This window comes from Notolabrus celidotus, unplaced genomic scaffold (assembly GCF_009762535.1).
Source record: "Notolabrus celidotus isolate fNotCel1 unplaced genomic scaffold, fNotCel1.pri scaffold_215_arrow_ctg1, whole genome shotgun sequence".
Taxonomy (NCBI): domain Eukaryota; kingdom Metazoa; phylum Chordata; class Actinopteri; order Labriformes; family Labridae; genus Notolabrus; species Notolabrus celidotus.
Window position 1 is genome coordinate 8534 of NW_023260067.1, and position 15762 is coordinate 24295.

A 15762-nucleotide genomic window follows, 5' to 3' on the forward strand; every position below is an offset into this window, starting at 1 on the left:
GAAAATGTTAAATGCCTTTGCGTTGTGTGAGTGTTTCAGGTGTTCACTTCAGTAGCGTTGTTGTAGTTGACCTTCAGGGCCACCGTAGAATAAATATCACTGTGAGGAATAAACATCCTCACAGAGTGAAATTAGAAAGAAGATGAAGTCGTGTATTTACGGGCGTTTGGTCTCGTTAGCTGCTGGGATTTTCAGCCGGGCTCGCCCACGTCGAGAGGCTGCTAAAGGTCAGGAGAGGTAGACGTGTTCTCACCTGTGTGGGCCATCAGGACTTATTGATCCAGCACCTCATCAGCCTCCTGCAGACCTGCTACAGTCTGCTCTTCTTGTGTCTTTTTAAGGGACTATAAAAACCCGTCCACGGGGACTCTGTTAATGGAGACACAGGGGCGTGGTGGACGGCAGCAGATGCTCGAGACCTGTCCGGACTCGTCTGCTCCTTTAATTACTCCCCACGGACACACACACTCCGAGTGTGTACGGACACACACTTAGAGTGTGTACGTGTGTAAACGTGGAGCTCTCAGCCAACCTGTGTGAACGCTTGCATCATGTGAAGCAGCAGGAGGAGGAGGAGGAGGAGGAGGAGGAGGAGGAGGAGGCTGGTGGTGTTGCAGAGAGTTACATCATCAGCTCGTCTTTCTGATGGTTTAACGGGGCCGGACCGCTCCTCGCTGTGCACAATGACGGCTGATTCAAAACCTTCAGGCTTCATAAAGGCATCTCACCAGGGCGGCCATGTTTTTTATGACTCACTGAGGTGCTCTGCAGAAATGTTACCCATGATCCTCTTATGTTCTTTGGTTTCTTTAAAACCTCTCCTTCACACCTCGTGTAACAGAGGAGCCGTGCACTGACCCGGTTCATCGTCCTCGTTGTGTCTCCGCTCTTTTGTCTCCTCTGGTTTCAGATGTTCCCGTCTTTTCAGCGGACGTCCTGGCTCACTGACTTCTTATAGTCTCATCCTGTGAACCAGTGATTGTCCCAGTTTTTAATATTTAATGTGGTCTTTGACACACTTTCCTGCAGGTCACTTCATGCACGTTGTGTAACCTCTCTTTGGACTCTTGAAGAGACCAAATACTGAAGTTTTAGAAGTCAGCCTCACCCTCTGCCCCTCTCTCTCTCTCTGTGTGTGTGTTTCAGGTGGCTGCTCAGGCTGTTTTGTTCATGTGTATGAACACGGCGGGGATATTCATCAGCTACCTGTCAGACCGGGCTCAGCGTCAGGCCTTCCTGGAGACCCGGCGCTGCATCGAGGCTCGGCTACGACTCGAGACGGAGAACCAGAGACAGGTGAGTCCAACGTGAACGAAGCACCTCTGACTGTCTTTGTCTTTGACTCTGATCGCTGCTGCAGCCAAAGTCTGTAGAAAGTCCCATTAAACATAGTGACCCACTGTTTGAAATACATGCTGTTGGATAAACAAACAAGGTGGCATATGAAGTCATTATGATGCATTCAAGGTCGAGTCAGTAATATGAGTATCACTAAGACTCTGTAGGCTTCATGATGGCTCACCAAAGACACTTCAGGGAACTCAAAAATACCCATCCTTTGAAACACTGTAAAGCTTTCATGCACGACCAAGCTATCACTGCAGAACCCTCTACAAACAGGAAGTGACTGTTTCTAAGGACTCAGGTTTCGTCCAATCACAGAGAAGCTGTGTAGTCCTGTATTAGGGATGTAATCAATTAATGGAGTATGGATTAATTGATTGATAAGAACTTACTCAAACACATTTTGTTGTTTTGATTTTCTATCACATGGACCAAACATCATGTGGTCTCATGTTTGGTTCAGCTATCAGGGAGGTGTTTGAAGTTTAAAGCATGTTTGGATGTGACTCAGCTGACTGAAGGTGTTGACGCTCAGCTGGGGGATGCGGCTGAGTGACAGGTCTCCACGAGCGCTTTTTTATCTCCGCCCTCGGACTGATTCTGACCCGGTTGCGCTCCCGGCTGACACCTGACCGCGTTCACATGTTTATTTTCCTCAATAAGAACGAGGAGACAGAAAACTGGACTCTGTGAGTCTGATATGTTTCTGTTCAGTTCCCTTGTTGAAGTCTGAGCCTTCACTTTTATGACTGTGTGTCTGCAGAGATTATGAGCCTGCTCCACACGTTGATATTCAGCGTGTTTAACATTTTGAACACCTCTATACGATACAGAAAAAACGCAGTTGGCATTGTTTTTGATGGAAAACATTTACATTTTTTTTTTTTTTTATGATTAATTGATAATTGATCGTTCATGTTTCCAAAGCTGATCACGGACAATATTTGAAATTTACATCCTTATCATGTATCCATTCCATTTTCTGAAATGTTTTTTTTTTCCAGAAAAAGGAATTTATTCATGTTATTCTCTGTCATGATAAACTATTTAAGCATTTTATTGAAAAAAAATTATATTCGTAAAAAAAAAAATTTGCCTAATTTTTTTTTCACATTTCAAGATTTTTTTCTTGCATTTTTAAAAAATGATTTAAAAAAAAGAAGCTTTTTTTGCAATTTCTTTTTGCACTTACATTTTTTCTTTTTTTTTTTTGCATTTTTGCATTTTTTGAACTTTTTTGAATTTCATTATGTTCAGGTTTTTTTTATTTAATTTTTTCGTAGTTTTTTAGCTTTTATAGAATAACGATTTTTGGAAATTATTTTATGTGTTCCCAAAATTATTTTTGAACACTAAGGAAAGGAAAGGAAAGCCAAGGGAAGGAGAGGAAAAAGAAGCTGAGGAAAGGAAATGATCGCTAAGGGAAGGAAAGGAGAGGAAATGGACACTAAGGAAAGGAAAGCCAAGGAAAAGAAAGCTGAGGAAAGGAAATGAGCGCTAAGGAGAGGAAAGGAGAGGAAATGATCGCTAAGAAAAGGAAAGGAAAGGAAATGATTGCTAAGGTAAGGAAAGGAGAGGAAATGAGCACTAAGGAAGGGAAGGAAATGAGCGCTTAGGTAAGGAAAGGAGAGGAAATGAACACTAAGGAAAGGAAAGGAGAGGAAATGAGCACTAAGGAAGGGAAGGAAATGAGCGCTTAGATAAGGAAAGGAGAGGAAATGGACACTAAGGAAAGGAAAGGAGAGGAAATGAGCACTTTTTTTGCAATTTCTCTTTGCACTTACATTTTTTCTTTTTTTTTGCATTTTTGCATTTTTTGAACTTTTTTGAATTTCATTATGTTCAGGTTTTTTTTATTTAATTTTTTCGTAGTTTTTTAGCTTTTATAGAATAACGATTTTTGGAAATTATTTTATGTGTTCCCAAAATTATTTTTGAACACTAAGGAAAGGAAAGGAACGCCAAGGGAAGGAGAGGAAAAAGAAGCTGAGGAAAGGAAATGATCGCTAAGGGAAGGAAAGGAGAGGAAATGGACACTAAGGAAAGGAAAGCCAAGGAAAAGAAAGCTGAGGAAAGGAAATGAGCGCTAAGGAGAGGAAAGGATAGGAAATGATCGCTAAGAAAAGGAAAGGAAAGGAAATGATTGCTAAGGTAAGGAAAGGAGAGGAAATGAGCACTAAGGAAGGAAAGGAAATGAGCGCTTAGGTAAGGAAAGGAGAGGAAATGGACACTAAGGAAAGGAAAGGAGAGGAAATGAGCACTAAGGAAGGGAAGGAAATGAGCGCTTAGGTAAGGAAAGGAGAGGAAATGGACACTAAGGAAAGGAAAGGAGAGGAAATGAGCACTTTTTTTGCAATTTCTCTTTGCACTTACATTTTTTCTTTTTTTTTGCATTTTTGCATTTTTTGAACTTTTTTGAATTTCATTATGTTCAGGTTTTTTTTATTTAATTTTTTCGTAGTTTTTTAGCTTTTATAGAATGACGATTTTTGGAAATTATTTTATGTGTTCCCTAAATTATTTTTGAACACTAAGGAAAGGAAAGGAACGCCAAGGGAAGGAGAGGAAAAAGAAGCTGAGGAAAGGAAATGATCGCTAAGGGAAGGAAAGGAGAGGAAATGGACACTAAGGAAAGGAAAGCCAAGGAAAAGAAAGCTGAGGAAAGGAAATGAGCGCTAAGGAGAGGAAAGGAGAGGAAATGATCGCTAAGAAAAGGAAAGGAAAGGAAATGATTGCTAAGGTAAGGAAAGGAGAGGAAATGAGCACTAAGGAAGGGAAGGAAATGAGCGCTTAGGTAAGGAAAGGAGAGGAAATGGACACTAAGGAAAGGAAAGGAGAGGAAATGAGCACTAAGGAAGGGACGGAAATGAGCGCTTAGGTAAGGAAAGGAGAGGAAATGGACACTAAGGAAAGGAAAGGAAAGGAAATGAGCACTAAGGAAGGGAAGGAAATGAGCGCTAAGGAGAGGAAAGGAGAGGAAATGAGCACTAAGGAAAGGAAAGGAAAGGAAATGATCGCTAAGAAAAGGAAAGGAAAGGAAATGATTGCTAAGGTAAGGAAAGGAGAGGAAATGAGCACTAAGGAAGGGAAGGAAATGAGCGCTTAGGTAAGGAAAGGAGAGGAAATGGACACTAAGGAAAGGAAAGGAGAGGAAATGAGCACTAAGGAAGGGAAGGAAATGAGCGCTTAGGTAAGGAAAGGAGAGGAAATGGACACTAAGGAAAGGAAAGCCAAGGAAAAGAAAGCTGAGGAAAGGAAATGAGCGCTAAGGAGAGGAAAGGAGAGGAAATGGACACTAAGGAAAGGAAAGGAGAGGAAATGAGCACTAAGGAAGGGAAGGAAATGAGCGCTTAGGTAAGGAAAGGAGAGGAAATGGACACTAAGGAAAGGAAAGGAGAGGAAATGAGCACTTTTTTTGCAATTTCTCTTTGCACTTACATTTTTTCTTTTTTTTTTGCATTTTTGCATTTTTTGAACTTTTTTGAATTTCATTATGTTCAGGTTTTTTTTATTTAATTTTTTCGTAGTTTTTTAGCTTTTATAGAATGACGATTTTTGGAAATTATTTTATGTGTTCCCTAAATTATTTTTGCATTTTGCAAAATATTTATATATTTAAAAAAAAAAATTTATTCCATTAAATATTCTTTAATTTTGTAAAATGATTTTTAGTCATCGATAATGTTTCTGTGCTCACACGAAATATTTTTGCATTTTTTAGAAATATTGTTATATATATTTTTTTATATTTTTGTTCTCCATTAAAACCTCTTTATTCCATTAAATATTTTAACATTTTGTAAAATGATCCTTTGCCATGGATCATGTTTCTGTGAGCCCATGAAATGTTTTTGTTTTAGTTCATGTTAAAGTGTGTTTGACCTTCAGGGCCACCGTACACAGGTTGCCAGGTTTGGTTCTATCCTGCAGTTTGATGGTTGCTTCCTCTGGATGGACGGACATACGATGTCTGCAGCAGTGTTTAAGCTGTGGCGTGTTTGCCTTCAGGGTTGGAGGTTTGTTTTAAATGATCCAGATGCAGACTCCAGCCTGCCCCCCTTTTAAGACGGCCTAACTGTGTCCTCTAAACGTCTTTGAACAACCTCTGCAGCCGATTTAACATCGTTGTGTAAGAGCAGAGAGAGAGAGGAGTGATATGCGTGTTTGCATCCTGTGGTTGGGGCGCAGGGCTCGGTGTGTCCGGAGTTTGATAAAGGATGCAGAGCGATTGATGGATCTCAGCTGACAGCGGCGAATGTAAGCAGCTCGGCTAATGAGCCCGCTGAGAGGAGGAGAACATGGACGCTGCATCGATCCACCGCTGTCACACACACACACACACATACACGCACACCGCCTAACAAGGCAACGCACACACACAAACACATACTCAAATAGAAACACAGTCTGAGTCAGATGGCACACACACACATGGAGTGACACACACACACACACACACAGAGCTGTGTTTACACAGAGCACGGTCAGCCTCTGAGAAGCCGCAGAAAGCTTTTAACCGTGCTGCGTTTCCTGGAAATGCCGGCCCTTGATAAGACTTGGGATGGTTGTGATGGAGCAAGATGGGGCCCCACCCCGAGCAGACCACCTTTAATGTGAACCAATCAGAGAGCGGTATTTTTAGTCAACATGCTGCAGGGACACGTTTCTGTCCACAGATCGACTCCTCTCTCTGCGTGTGTCTTCCTCAGAGCTGGTTAGAGGACAGGGTGGACAATAACAGGATCTGGGATGGAATGGATCACATGATGACATGAGGTGTAGGATGGAGATGGTGGTGAGGAGGTCCGCTAACCTACTAGTCTGGGTTCGTGTGGACAGATTGGAGCTCAGTGCTGCAGAGAGAGGAGATGCTAACAGCTCATCTCTACAGTCAGACGCAAAACAAGAGCAAACCGCCCACAGCTGCAGAACCTTAATGTCTGTGTTTGGGCTTCAACATCAAGAGGGCAACATGCTCTGTGAGTTACACGGGACTTCCACCAGTCTGTCTCCGATCCGCTACGGTCCAGCTCCATGCTCTCTCGTCCGTCAACACCCACCGGTTGTGTTTCCAGACTGCAGCACGGAGCAGGACCTCCGGACAGCTGGAGTCATGTGACCGAGGTTTTCTCCTTCTGTAATCACTGAATCAAGGATTCTCCTCCTCCTCCTCTCCTCATCCATGTTGTCTTTCTGGTCCTCTGAAAACCTCTGACCTGTTGACTCCAGGCCTGGCTCCGCTCATCATGACTTTGGTTTGTTGTTGTAGTTAAGTGAAATACGATCTGGTGATAACACAGAGTGTTTTATTCTGAAAATTAACCGGATGTTTTCATTTTGTTTTGGTGAAACCTGACTTCCTGTCCCGCTCCATCTGCTCTGTTGAGATTGATGCGTCGTGCTCCGGCATCCGGGAACAATAGAAGTCTAGTGTATCTGATCCGGAGGACTCCGACCTGCCAGATCAGAGACACAGCCAGGAACACAACGGAGTGGATCCAGTGGAAGTTAACACATTGACTAGAATAGGAACCTCTCAGATCCGGAGCTGAGACGGATCTGGTGGAATCTGGCCGTAAGGGAAGGAAAGATGAGTGAAGGAAATGAGCGTTAAGGGAAAGGAAAGGAACGCTAAGGAAAGGAAAGGAACGCCAAGGGAAGGAGAGGAAAAAGAAGCTGAGGAAAGGAAATGATCGCTAAGGGAAGGAAAGGAGAGGAAATGGACACTAAGGAAAGGAAAGCCAAGGGAAAGAAAGCTGAGGAAAGGAAATGAGTGCTAAGGGAAGGAAATGAAAGGAAATGATCGCTAAGGAAAGGAAAGGAAAGGAAAGGAAATGAGCGCTAAGGGAAGGAAAGGAGAGGAAATGAGCACTAAGGAAAGGAAAGGAAAGGAAATGATCGCTAAGGGAAGGAAAGGAAAGGAAATGATTGCTAAGGTAAGGAAAGGAGAGGAAATGAGCACTAAGGAAGGGAAGGAAATGAGGGCTTAGGTAAGGAAAGAAGAGGAAATGGACACCAAGGAAAGGAAAGGAGAGGAAATGAGCACTTAGGAAAGGAAAGGAAAGGAAATGATCGCTAAGAAAAGGAAAGGAAAGGAAATGATTGCTAAGGGAAGGAAAGGAGAGGAAATGAGCACTAAGGAAGGGAAGGAAATGAGCGCTTAGGTAAGGAAAGGAGAGGAAATGGACACTAAGGCAAGGAAAGCCAAGGAAAAGAAAGCTGAGGAAAGGAAATGAGTGCTAAGGGAAGGAATGGAAAGGAAATGATCGCAAAGGAAAGGAAAGGAGATGAGCGCCAAGGGAAGGCAAGGAGAGGAAATGAGCGCTAAGGAAAGGAGAGGAATTGAGCGCTAAGGAGAGGAAAGGAAAGGAAATGATCGCTAAGGGAAGGAAAGGAACGGAAATGAGCGCCAAGGGAAGGCAAGGAAAGGAAATGAGCGCTATGGAAAGGAAAGGAGAGGAAATGAGCGCTAAGGAAAGGAGAGGAATTGAGCGCTAAGGAGAGGAAAGGAAAGGAAATGATCGCTAAGGGAAGGAAAGCAACGGAAATGAGCGCTAAGGAAAGGAAAAGAAATGAGCATTAGGTAAGGAGTGTTTTATTCTGAAAATTAACCGGATGTTTTCATTTTGTTTTGGTGAAACCTGACTTCCTGTCCCGCTCCATCTGCTCTGTTGAGATTGATGCGTCGTGCTCCGGCATCCGGGAACAATAGAAGTCTTGTGTATCTGATCCAGAGAGACTCCGACCTGCCGGATCCAGTGGAAGTTAACACATTGACTAGAATAGAAACCTATCAGATCTGGTGCTGTGATGGATCAGAGACGGATCAGAGACGGATCAGAGACGGATCGGAGACGGATCAGAGACGGATCAGAGACGGATCAGAGATGGATCAGAGACGGATCTGGTGGAATTTGTCCATTAGACCCTGAGACTCTGAGATGTGGAGGTCAATGAAGCAGAACTTCCCTCCTGAATGCTTTAAAGCAACATTTCCACATCTCCATCAATATCTCCATTATGGTTTTGCAGCTCTGCATCGATCTTCATTCAGAGAAAAATGACAAACAATACATAAAAAAATCTATAAAGAGCAGTCAGACCGGCGTGTGTTTAAAAACATTCGTCCGGCTGAAGTGAACCATGAAGAGTTGTTTTCGTCCTCCTCGGCTCGTAACGTCGTTTTCTAATAACACAGAAAAACCTCCTCTGAGCTCGGCGAGGCCGCATGTCAGCGTCTGAGAGCCGTGGAGAGCCTCTCTAAAGCTCCAACACGAGTGGAGAGAGAGCGAGAGGAGAGGGTGAGGCAGAGAGAGAGAGAGAGAGAGAGAGAGAGAGAGAGAGAGAGAGAGAGAGAGAGAGAGACTCATCCTCTGCTTCATTCACTCCAAACACATCCATCTTCATTCATTACTGTTGCACTGAATGGAAAGCAATCCGGTTATGCTGTTTCACCACTCTACTCTCTCACACACACACACACACACACACACACACACACACACACACACACACACACACACACACACACACACACACACACACACTGGACTGCTGCTGAGTAAAACCAGATAAAGAACTGATGCTGCCATCCGTTACACCTCAATCAAACTCCATATTTACTACTAAAACCTTCTTTTTAAAACAAGACCGAGACCCACAACGCCAAATCCCAACAAGAAGACTCTTTCCAAACAGAGCCGGTCTAGACCGGACTCTATGTTCTATTATTAACAAAGACCCAACATCAAGACCGGATCAGATCCAGTCCCGTCTTCCAGACAGGACTCAGTCTGATCTCATCTTAATCCACCATGAGCAGAGACCTTTGCAGCATTTAGCAAGTTACAGTGGCAAGGACAAACTTCCTTTAACAGGCAGAAACCTCCAGCAGGACCAGACTCATGTTAGACACACATCTGAATCTGAGACCGTGTTGGAGAGAGGGATAGAGGGAGATGAAGAGAGAGAGAGATGATGGTGGGGAGACGGATAGTAGTAGTTGTAGCAGCTGGAGTCTGGACCACGTCCACAGCAGCAGAGATCCAGAGGAACCTACGAGACAAGGGAGCTCAGGGACTCCAGAAAGGTCTAAGAAAAGAGAGAAGAGAGGGAGACCAGAAGAAAGAAAAAGAGGAGAAGAAATGGGGAAGGAAAGGACGAGATAAGAAGAAAGGAGACATAAAGGATGAAGAAACATGCAGAGACAAAAAAGAAAGAAAGAAGGGATGAAATAAAAAAGAAATGAAGAAAGAAAGGGGGACAGCAGGAAAGAAAGAAAGAGAGAGGGACAGCAAGAAAGAAAAGACAAAAAGAAAGAAAGAAAGGAAGGAAGGAAGAAAGGAAGAAAGGAAGAAAGAAAGAAAGAAAGAAAGAAAGAAAGGAAGAGGGACAGCAAGAAAGAAAAGACAAAAAGAAAGAAAGAAAGAAAGAAAGGAAGAAAGAAAGGATGAATAACAGACCCCAAAAAAGGAATCTACAGCAGAGATCCAGAGGAACCTACGAGACAAGGGAGCTCAGGGACTCCAGAAAGGTCTAAGAAAAGAGAGAAGAGAGGGAGACCAGAAGAAAGAAAAAGAGGAGAAGAAATGGTGAAGGAAAGGAGGGGATAAGAAAGGGAGACATTAAGGATGAAGAAACATGGAAAGAAAGCAAGAAGAAAGAAAGGAAAAAGGAAGAAAGAGAGAAAGAAAGAAAGGAAAAATGAATAAAAGGAAAAAAAGAAGGAAGGAAGGATGAAAGAAGGAAAGAAAGAGGAATGAAATCAACAAGAAGGAAAGAAAGAAAGAAAGATAGAAAGAAAGAAAGAAAGAAAGAAAGAAAGAAAGAAAGAAAGATAGAAAGAAAGAAAGAAAGAAAGAAAGAGGAAAAAAGGAAGGAAGGAAAGAGAGAAAGAAAAAAGAAAGAAAGAAAGAAGAAAAAAGATGGAAGGAAGGAAGGAAGGAAGGAAGGAAGGAAGGAAAGAAAGAGAATGAAGGAAGGAAGGAAGGAAGGAAAGAAAGACCCAAAAAAGGAATCTACAGCAGAGATCCGGAGGAACCTATGAGACAAGGGAGCTCAGGGACTCCAGAAAGGTCTATGGTTAGTAACTTTAATGGGACAGGAAGAGTTAAAGTGAGTGATGGGGGGAGAGTACAGCCTATAGCAGTCTAAGCCTATAGCAGTCTAAGCCTATAGCAGTCTAAGCCTATAGCAGTCTAAGCCTATAGCAGTCTAAGCCTATAGCAGTCTAAGCCTATAGCTCTGAGGCATTAAACTCTGAATCTGCCGCCCTGTTCTCGTGTCGTTGATATTCAGTTTAAGGAGGATCATTTGAAGTCAGCTACAGAGGCTACAAAGTCTTGAACCTGAATCCTGTCTCACACCTGACCTCCTGACCTGGATTAGATAATCTGAGGACATCCAGCCTGTGATCTTGACAGGAAGTGTTCACATGTAGCTCCCCCAGCAGGAGATAATCTGAGCTCTGAAAACAGATGTGAGGTGAAACTGGAGCAGAGGGATGTGGACGGTGTTTCCTCTCAGAGGTGTCAAACACCGGCGCTCTGCAGGATTACAGAGTGTTAGATCGCTCTCTGAGCCGGGATGGGATCTGATTCTGACACAAACAGAAACTTGCCTGTGTTCCCTGTGTTCCCTGTGTTCCCTGTGTTCCCTGTGTTGCCTGTGTTCCCTGTGTTCCCTATGTTCCCTGTGTTCCCTGTGTTTCCTGTGTTCCCTGTGTTTCCTGTGTTTCCTGTGTTTCCTGTGTGTCCTGTGTTCCCTGTGTTCCCTGTGTTCCCTGTGTTTCCTGTGTTTCCTGTGTTCCTTGTGTTTCCTGTGTTTCCTGTGTTTCCTGTGTTTCCTGTGTTTCCTGTGTTCCCTGTGTTTCCTGTGTTTCCTGTGTTCCCTGTGTTACCTGTGTTTCCTTTGTTTCCTGTGTTTCCTGTGTTGCCTGTGTTTCCTGTGTTCCCTGTGTTCCCTGTGTTCCCTGTGTTTCCTGTGTTCCCTGTGTTCCCTGTGTTTCCTGTGTTTCCTGTGTTTCCTGTGTTCCCTGTGTTTCCTGTGTTGCCTGTGTTCCCTGTGTTCCCTGTGTTGCCTGTGTTGCCTGTGTTTCCTGTGTTCCCTGTGTTCCCTGTGTTTCCTGTGTTTCCTGTGTTCCCTGTGTTCCCTGTGTTTCCTGTGTTTCCTGTGTTCCCTGTGTTGCCTGTGTTTCCTGTGTTTCCTGTGTTTCCTGTGCTTCATGTGTTTCATGTGTTCCCTGTGTTGCCTGTGTTTCCTGTGTTCCCTGTGTTTCCTGTGTTTCCTGTGTTTCCTGTGTTTCCTGTGTTCCCTGTGTTTCCTGTGTTCCCTGTGTTGCCTGTGTTTCCTGTGTTCCCTGTGTTGCCTGTGTTCCCTGTGTTGCCTGTGTTTCCTGTGTTTCCTGTGTTTCCTGTGTTCCCTGTGTTTCCTGTGTTCCCTGTGTTGCCTGTGTTTCCTGTGTTCCCTGTGTTTCCTGTGTTTCCTGTGTTCCCTGTGTTTCCTGTGTTGCCTGTGTTCCCTGTGTTCCCTGTGTTCCCTGTGTTGCCTGTGTTCCCTGTGTTGCCTGTGTTCCCTGTGTTGCCTGTGTTCCCTGTGTTGCCTGTGTTGCCTGTGTTCCCTGTGTTCCCTGTGTTCCCTGTGTTCCCTGTGTTTCCTGTGATCCCTGTGTTCCCTGTGTTGCCCGTGTTGCCTGTGTTCCCTGAGTTTCCTGTGTTGCCTGTGTTCCCTGTGTTGCCTGTGTTGTCCGTGTTCCCTGTGTTCCCTGTGTTGCCTGTGTTCCCTGTGTTTCCTGTGATCCTGTGTTCCCTGTGTTGCCCGTGTTGCCTGTGTTCCCTGTGTTTCCTGTGTTGCCTGTGTTCCCTGTGTTTCCTGTGTTTCCTATGTTGCCTGTGTTGCCTGTGTTCCCTGTGTTTCCTGTGTTCCCTGTGTTTCCTGTGTTCCCTGTGTTCCCTGTGTTTCCTATGTTGCCTGTGTTGCCTATGTTCCCTGTGTTTCCTATGTTGCCTGTGTTGCCTGTGTTCCCTATGTTTCATGTGTTTCCTGTGTTCCCTGTGTTTCCTATGTTGCCTGTGTTGCCTGTGTTGCAGAGAGAGCAGGTGTTCCTGCTGTGCAGCGCTGGCTCTGTGCTCTCTCTGCTCTCTGTGCTCGCTCTGCTGCGATGTGTTGACCTGCTGTCTGTGCTGCGAAGCCGAGCAGTACATCCCAAAATTAAGGTCTAGACAGACAAACATTTCAGCGGAGCGTTGCTAATGCCTCAGCTGCTGCATCGCAACCGAGCGCTCCGGGGTCTCAGACCGGAGATCCACTGCAAGAAGTGAAGGAGGCAGCAGGAAAATCAGAGGGTGTGTTCAGTCTGGGTTTTCAGAGAGCAGTGCTGCAACACAGAGAGAGAGACCTGCAGATCTACCTGCAGATCTACCTGCAGATCTACCTGCAGATCTACCTGCTGATCTACCTGCAGATCTACGTGCTGATCTACCTGCAGATCTACCTGCTGATCTACCTGCAGATCTACCTGCAGATCTACGTGCTGATCTACCTGCAGATCTACCTGCAGATCTGCCTGCAGATCTGCCTGCAGATCTACCTGCAGATCTACCTGCAGCTGTGTTTACATAGGAACTGATGATAGGTGATCTGATCAGTAGGGATGCTCGGTATCATCGGCGTAATATCGATGTCAGCTGATCAAAGCTGAAAATGTTAAATTTATTTTGAGGTATGAAAATGACGACAGGAATTATCATTTTGTTTTTTAATACTGAGTCGATATTTGAAAAGAACACATTCATCATTACTGTATAAAATATAGTTTTATCCAGTTTGACGTCTGTTTCTAAAACAAAGAGATCGTCACATTAAGAGTCACAGGTTGATTCTAGAACAGGAGAGACGTCGGGATCTTTACGATGAAGATCAGTACGAACAGTATATCGGTCACAGAGTGGATATCAGGATCGTAACGCTAACGGTGTGGGTAAAGGTATCGTTAATGGTATATCTGTAACGATATCAGAGTAGGTATCGGTATTGATGTCTGTGACGGTATCGGTATTGTTGTTGGTATTGATATCAGTGTGGGTATCTGTATTGATATCAGTGTGGGTAATAGTATCAATGTCGTTGAAGGTATGGGTAATGATATTGAAGTGGGTATCGGTCTTGATATCTGTGTGGGTATCAGTATCAGTATTGATATCCGAGTGGGTATCAGAGTCGATGTCGGTAGGGGTATCTATATCAGTCTTGATATCAGTGTGGGTATCGGTCTTGATATCAGTGTGGGTATCAGTCTTGACATCAGTGTGGGTATCGGTCTTGATATCAGTGTGGGTATCGGTCTTGATATCGGTCTTGATATCAGTGTGGGTATCAGTCTTGATATCGGTCTTGATATCAGTGTGGGTATCGGTCTTGATATCAGTGTGGGTATCGGTCTTGATATCGGTGAGGGTATCGGTCTTGATATCGGTGTGGGTATTGATATCAGTGTGGGTATCGGTCTTGATATCAGTGTGGGTATCAGTCTTGATATCGGTGTAGGTATTGATATCAGTGTGGGTATCAGTCTTGACATCAGTGTGGGTATCGGTCTTGATATCAGTGTGGGTATCGGTCTTGATATCGGTCTTGATATCAGTGTGGGTATCGGTCTTGATATCAGTGTGGGTATCGGTCTTGATATCAGTCTTGACATCAGTGTGGGTATCGGTCTTGATATCGGTGTGGGTATTGATATCAGTGTGGGTATCGGTCTTGATATCAGTCTTGACATCAGTGTGGGTATCAGTCTTGATATCGGTGTGGGTATCGGTCTTGATATCGGTGTGGGTATTGATATCAGTGGGTATCGGTATTGACATCGAAGTGGTTATCGCTACCGGTATTGACATGGGTGTGGGTGTTTGTTTCAGTATCTAAATCAGAGTGGGTATCAGTATGGATGTCAGAGTGGGTATTGGTATCAGTATTGGTATCAGTATTGATATCTGTATTGATATCGATGGGGGTGTTTATCAGTATCAATATTGATATCATAGTAGGTATTGGTGTCTATATCAGAGTGGGTATCCATATCGCAGAGGGTTTTGGTATTGATACCAGAGTGGGTATCTGTATCTTTATCGAAGTTTGTATTGGTACTGATATCGAGGTGGATATCAGTAACAATAGCAGAGTGGGTATCGATATTAGTGATGGATTTAGTATCGATAACAGAGTTGGTATCAGTTTTGATATCGACATCACAGTGGCTATTGTAACTGATATCGGAGTGAGTATTGATTCGAATCGAAGAAGCAGACTTCAGGTTTTGTCTTTTTGAGCAGCACCTCTGATGTTCAACAACAACAGAGAGTCCCTACCTGGTTCTGGATCTCACCGCAGGTTTCAAAGACCCCACGTGTGTTTTTATCACTTCGTGCAGCCTGCTCAGCCGGACACTTTTTGCAGCGTGGACAGTGAACACGGGCCCGTCGTGTGTTTGCTCCACTGGACATGGTCCCTGGTTTGGACAGCAGAGAGCCAGCGGACTCAGTGTCAGACTAGCTTTGAAAGTCATTAGCGCTAGCCTGACTCTGGCTGAGAGCTGAAGCCTCCCAGCAGATCCCTGACAACTCGGATCTGATTCTGACCGCGTTCACGACCAAACGCTTTGTTCCTTGTCTCGGCTGTTTAGTCGCTCCGCTGGGTTTTTAGTTTAGAGTGAAGGAGCATGAAGACCCCGTCTTTCTACTTCTTTTACACTATATAAAGCACGCTAATCTGAGCGTCTCATTCTGCTGTGGAAGGGACGGTTCCATGGGATGTACAAATCCTGGTGCATTAATGAAACAAGTATAAATGCGCCTTGCATGAATGAATGATCAAAGCTTTGTTGATGCATGAGCTCCACCCAGTGTCTTGGACTTCTCTGTGTAACTCACAGAGCCAGTTGACTTCTTAATGTTGAAGCCCAAACACAGATATTAAGTTCTGCAGCTGTGAGCGGTTTGCTCTTGTTTTGCGTCTGACTGCAGAGATGAGCTGTTAGCATCTCCTCTCTCTGCAGCACACAGCTTAGATCTGTCCTCACAGACGAGCTGAACCAGGAGGAACACTCTGCGTGAGTGTGTTGTGATGTGATTTAAATCTCATTGTTTTATTCAGATTGACTTCATAAACAGTGAAGTCAGACTCTCTAATTAGATTAATCTTCATCAGGTTGCAGATGTAAACAAAGCGTCTTCTCAGTCCTCTGGAGGCAGAATTGTCACAACCACTGGAAAGTTTGAGCGTGACATGTTCTATAAATACTGCAGAGCAGATACCAACAACTCTCAGCGGACACCTGAGCCGTGCTGTGTTTGTACAAGTAGACGTTTTCACAATAACATCACACACATCTGTGATTCTCTTGATTTCTCTTTCTTTCATTAG

General features: G+C 44.2%; 1 protein-coding gene across 1 annotated transcript in view; it reads left to right on the top strand.

The window, feature by feature from the left end:
• Window positions 1–1073: 1073 nt before the first annotated feature.
• LOC117809050 (adenylate cyclase type 8-like) overlaps window positions 1074–15762 on the top strand; it is a gene marked incomplete at its 5' end in the record, with an annotated part of 63167 nt that continues 48478 nt past the window's right edge. Inside the window, 2 exon segments of the mRNA XM_034678731.1 lie at window positions 1074–1130; window positions 1132–1296. Of these exon segments, the coding sequence (XP_034534622.1) occupies window positions 1074–1130; window positions 1132–1296 (222 nt within the window).